At 35.8% G+C, this 5915-nt stretch overlaps 1 protein-coding gene across 1 annotated transcript; it reads right to left on the reverse strand.

Annotated features, from left to right (window-relative positions):
- Nucleotides 1-4833: 4833 nt before the first annotated feature.
- On the reverse strand, nucleotides 4834-5675 carry LOC108105653. The gene is made up of 2 exons (XM_017212341.2): nucleotides 5625-5675; nucleotides 4834-5565 (listed from the first exon to the last, which is right to left on the reverse strand). Exons 1-2 carry the CDS (start codon nucleotides 5627-5629, stop codon nucleotides 5331-5333), a joined length of 240 nt encoding a protein of 79 aa, XP_017067830.1. The 5' UTR covers nucleotides 5630-5675; the 3' UTR covers nucleotides 4834-5330.
- Nucleotides 5676-5915: the final 240 nt, after the last annotated feature.

The raw sequence follows: 5915 nt of genomic DNA on the forward strand, positions 1-5915 counted from the left end.
ATTCGAAATTTTATTTTTAGTTTAGAAATATTATTTTTAATATTTATACATAATACTGGCATTAAAAAAGAGTAGTGTCATAACGAATCTTTAATAAAAATTATTTTTTCGAGTGCCATTGCATACCTGTGGATCTGACTTGGGGAATCTACTTGGCAGGGAAGACAGGTTGCTCTTCTTCGGATACCCGCTGCCGTACATCCTTGTGATTGACAGTCCTGAGAGTCGAGTGTTGACAGCACCAGGAGCTGCAGGAAAATCAGAATCTGAGCTCGGAGCAGCTGACTTGGCTCCGGAGTTCGCCTTGGGGTGTCGTTTGTGGTTTGGCAGCCATCTGGATGTGGGGAGAAAATGCTTATATGCATATATAATCCATATGCAGGGACACATATAACACTAGAGAAGAGGAAGGGCACTTACCATTCAGAGTAAAAACAAACAGGGTGAACCTAAATAGCCTTAAAATGTCAGACCAAAGCATTAGAAGGTCAAACTTTAACTTTGGCTTAAAGTTTGTGCTTGGTCTTTTCGTAAAAAAGAATTAAACACGAAAACACGAGTCAAATATAAAAGGAATATATTTATTAATGACAGACAATTTACGAATAAAAATAATCTCTTAAAATAACGGCTGAAGGCGGCTTAAATAATTGTTAAGCCAACTTTTCGACCAACTTTATTATCCCATTTATGGATTCATTAACATTTAAAGATTCACCTGATGAGACAGATATTTACCCCTCGGAGGGACTTATTTGCAATTTACAATTTATGTAATGTGTGCGTGCTTGTAATTTGCTGATTTAATTAGTGGCCATAACTCATTGTTATTGCCAAGGACGCGGCCAAGATAATAAATGACTTTTAATTGTTGGCCAGGCTGGTAATTAGTGGGCAATGGGATTGGGCCACGTAATAAATGAACGCACCACATCTTATCGATAATCTGGTAATGGAGTGCATAATGTGCTGAAAACGTGCGGCTACTGAATTAACCCATTTCTCGGGAGACGTTTTGGCAATTTGAGATGGTGGTGAATAATAACAAAACATTGCTTGAAACCCTAAGCACACATTTTTGTGAGTTGGCCAATTTCACCTGAGCTAGATCTTCGTAATTACCACATAGAGTGTGTGTATGTGTGGCTAACCAAGTTATAACAAAACCGCACGAGGGATAAGCTGCGCTCAAATCATGGCAAACATTCAACAATAATTAATAATCATTAGTAAGCCGCACATTATGAAGTGGTTGACTAAATATTGAAATTACTGTGATATTAATGCCAGGCCAGGAACAACATAAACAATGGCATTATTGTCCCGCAGATGAGCGGCAACAACAGCGATTGTCCTTAATGACAACAATGTGCAAACTGTTTTGCAACAAACGAGAAACGGAAAGTGGCAGCGGCAACAACACTAATAACATCCAGCCACAATGGCAATATTGTTGCTCTTGTACGAAAATTATGGACATGCGTGTGAACTGCAGGCATGTAAATTGAAACCGTGACACGCCCATTACCATTACCAAAGCCAAACGCCCACTTGCCATGCAGACAGCCAAACAAACGATGCGGCTGATTGTTTGTTCCAGATAAGCATTTCGTTTGGTCATAAATGTTTTAAGAAATTAAAATATAATAAATATTTTAATAATATTAAGCTTTAAATTTGAAAAAGTATTTTCTTTCATTTTATGTATTTTTCTATTATTTTATTTTATTTTATCTTTTCTCAAAAACTTAAAAATGTATTTTCCAAAGACCTCTAAACAAAACTTTACGATCATCGAACCTTAAGATCAGTTTCTTTAGATTTCAAGAAAATTTTCCCATAGAAATATTTTATCTTCAACAAACCAAAGTTGTCGACGTCTTTCCATGAGATATGGTTAACAGGAATTAAGCCGCATATCTCTGGTGCAATAACGGAGCGGCCCATCTCCCGGGGAAATCACATTAATAATGGCGCAGTAAGAGACGACGAATGGGAACAACAACGGCGACTGGCACTTTCGGCTGCATACTTTTCGGGTGCTGAATTTAATATTTGGAAATAATTATGCGAGTCCCGGGGTGCGTATGCGTAATGCGCCCAAGGCAGCGATTGCATATGCAAGTGTACGAGTACATTTTGCCATTATATTGCATAATTTATGCGCGCATTTAATTAAATTCCAGCCCTTTCACTTTGGTTTTTCCACCGATGACCCAAATACTCCACACAGACACACTTAATGCCTGCTTAATTTAATAAACTAACAATCCAAAGGGAAAACCTTAACTGTCAAAATAGCTTAAAATTAATTTCAAGCGTCATGCCCAATTTGTCACCACTTAAAATTAAAAAAATATATATTTATAACAACACTCGTACCAACAAATTTTTAAATTTTTCAACTGTGGTAATTTTTTACGAAAAACCAACCAATAATGTGTGGAAAGTTAATTGCATTTAATGAGCATTAGAGGGTAAGCGGATTGTGGATGCTGTTAAAAGCAAATGTAATTTCCAATTAAATAGGAACGTATGACTGCAATTAGTCTAGTGATGAACTCAATGCAATCAGTAGAGCATTTAAAACTATTTGCCGCACAAAAAACTCTTCAGAATTTAAAATTTTTCATATTGTTTTCCATATCTTTGCACTCTTCAATGATTATTCCTGAAGCTCTTGAAGGCAACACATAGTTTTTATTGATTATAATTTGATAAATGCAAATTTATTTGAAACTAATTTACTGTGAAACCCTACGGCTGTTGATTTGGTTTAAGCAATCAATAAGCTAAATGGACAAATTCAATTTAATAAAAAAATCTAATTACTAATTTTCAATTATAACATTACATAGTTGGTGATTTATTTGCAAATATATACCAATATATAGCATTTGCTCTCCCCGTTTTGCCATTTTGTTAATTAAAATCTAAAATTATACAAAAAAGATACTCTGAAACCACACTTTTCCCGCTGAATTATTTATGCTCCTAAATGAAAATGATGTTGAAACTATTTAGCCTAATTTATGAGATAAAACTATACGAACAAATTCAATTAGGTTCAGTAAGAGTTTAGAAAAACCAGCAGCAAAATTGTTATTTAAATGACAGTCAAGCGCATGACCCCAGGCGAAACGTGTTGCATCAGCATTAAATGCAATTAATAAATAATGAGAACACCGGCAAAGTGTCCTCAAAACTGGTCAGAGAATGGTGTAGTGTCCGTGACAAGTTGTCCTGCAAGCTTAACTTAATGTCCTTAGCAGAGGAGACAACAAGTGACCGACCGGCAGGGAAATTAGTTATGGTGTCGCACAAAGACAAGGACTAGGTCTCAGGACTCCATCCTTCGTCCTTCGACCGACGGCCATGTGTGAGTGACTTAGTGCCCCGCATGCCTGATCCGTCATCATTAGTTGAATATGTCACAACAGACACTTGGCCCAATTGATTTAGTGTCATGCACTGAGCTCAACAGTTCACTTGCCGTCTGTCATTTGGCATCTAATGCTCCTTCTCGTCCTTATCTTCATCCTCCTCCTTGCAGTTGTTGGTCAACATTCCCTGTTGACACACTCCATCCAAAGATCGATGGCATACAGAAGTTAACGACAAGTGAATTTCAAACACTAACTTGATTAGCTTGGGGTTTAATTAATCAAACAACCAGACATACATGAGAACCAATCAGCCACTTGAAATGGACAATTACTTCATAAGATCATTTTATCTTCCCAAGTATTTTCCATTTGGTTAATAAAATATGTTCATTTTATTAACAAGGCGAGTTAAATAAACATATTTTTTTACTTAAACGAAACACAATTACACGAAATACTTTATAAGCATATTATTATCAATATTTTTGGTAGAAAATATATTTTCACAAAGCTAAATATTAATGAGTTTTTCTGTTTATGTAACCAAAAGATGAAGAAGTATTTTGCTTGATAGCTTAGGTCTTAACTTAACAAATTATCTAAGCATATTATTATTTTTCTATTCATGAAATGAAAAAGCCAAACATCATTCGATCAAGTGTACAACTGACAGTAAAAGTCAATAGCTTGATGACTCCGGACTTAACACGGCTGCAGGATGAGATGAATATTCATGAACTGCTGCCCATCCCTTTTCATCACTTCAAAGTTAGCCTCCTCTGCAAGTTTTGAACGACAAGCCAAAATTATAATTCCAGTGCTCGCGTAATGCGCACAAACGTCAGTCTCATTAATTTTGGGCCAGTTGCAGTTTTAAAATTTAGTGCTGGCCCCCAAGTTAATTAACACCTGAGCCTTGCCAGTGGGCGGTTGGGAAAAGCAGTCTGGAAAATCGGTTGGGAAAATCGGGCTTGTTTCAGCCAGCCACTTCAGTCACACTTTTGTGCTCGGCAGCCGTGTGCACTGACGCAAAGCGGAAGTGGCACTTTTACCCAACAGAAGCTGGAGCGGAATTCAAGTTGGAACGGGAAAATGGGGATCGGGAGCTGCCACCAGCAGGCGTATCGAAAACCGAAACTTTTGATGGAAAAAGTTTGCAACAACAAACGCATGTTGGCGGGCAAAACAGGGAAGCTGAATGGCCGTGGTAAGAGCGCCTTTAAACCATCAAGTAAGTCGCTATAATTCCCTGGCACCGCCTCATGAATTTTTGATTCATTCTTTGCATTTTTCACTCCGCCAGCCATTCTATCGCGTTCACTTTAATCTCCGTCTTAGGTTTGAATAATGAGTACTGGCCAAGGTGCACAAAACTGGGACACAATCGTGCGTGGCTTAATATATACGATGGCTTTCTTCAATCAGATTACTTAACTTTTCAGATATATAAAGTTCACACAAGGCAGAACCGTGCTTTATTTTTAAAATGCAGCAAAATGTTGTCATTAAATTGGCTTAAAAGTTAAAGGATTTATTGTTGAAAAGATAATCACTAGTCTTTTATTTTGTTAAATTTTGTTTTCCATATTTAAAATGGACACTTTTAGTCTAATTGTTGAACACCAAAAATTCGAAGTCGAAATGGGAACAAATAAAAGTTTGTCGAGGCGCAATAAAGAAACTAAAAATGCAACAGAGGCAACTTTGTTGAATTTGTTTTTTCCTGCTGATGCTGCAATTTCTTTAAAAGCCGCTGCCTGCAGCATGCTGATGACTTTGTCAACAACTTAAATTGTTTGGCGGCAATAAAATTGAGAAAAGTTTAAGTACATTTGGGGCACTAAGCAGCTTCTGTTTTCTTTTGATGTTTGAGTGCACTAAGTTAGCCCAGATTAGACAGATATTATCTGCAATTAAAGTTTGATTTAAAAACAATAAACATTTTTAATGCTTGTAAATTAATATTAACACCACTAACAAAACCATGCAAAGGTTATAAAGAACGCAGATCCATAGTCCAACAGAGTTACAATTTCTCAAAAAATTATATGGACGTTGATCTTGTAATGGGACATTTTCCATATTACTTTCGTTGTAATTTTCTTCTGGTTGTTCCTCGTCCATTTCTAAAACAAGATGATCCATATCAATAATATAGCAGTCTTCCTCTTTGATTTTCCTTAAATATTATTTAATTTTTTTTAATATTTACAGCTTTTTATAATATTTTTAAAATACCTCATGATATTTAAGCTCGCAGTGATCTTCTCAGCTTAAAGGCTCTGGATAAACTAAGAATTGGGAAAGAGCACGTAACTCACTGAAATCAAGTACAGGCAAAAGACTTCCCAGAAATCGAATTTCCATAAGGCTGCAACACTCAAAAAAAATAACTTTATGAATTAATATTAAAGCGACAAATATTATTTAAAAGAATATGATTGGTCAAACCGGTGTGATTATAAATATATGTTATATAAAAATATTTTATTTAAAATATTTAAAAATATTTTTTACTATTATTATATT

The sequence above is a fragment of the Drosophila eugracilis genome, unplaced genomic scaffold, assembly GCF_018153835.1.
Source record: "Drosophila eugracilis isolate 14026-0451.02 unplaced genomic scaffold, ASM1815383v1 contig_1197, whole genome shotgun sequence".
NCBI lineage: Eukaryota > Metazoa > Arthropoda > Insecta > Diptera > Drosophilidae > Drosophila > Drosophila eugracilis.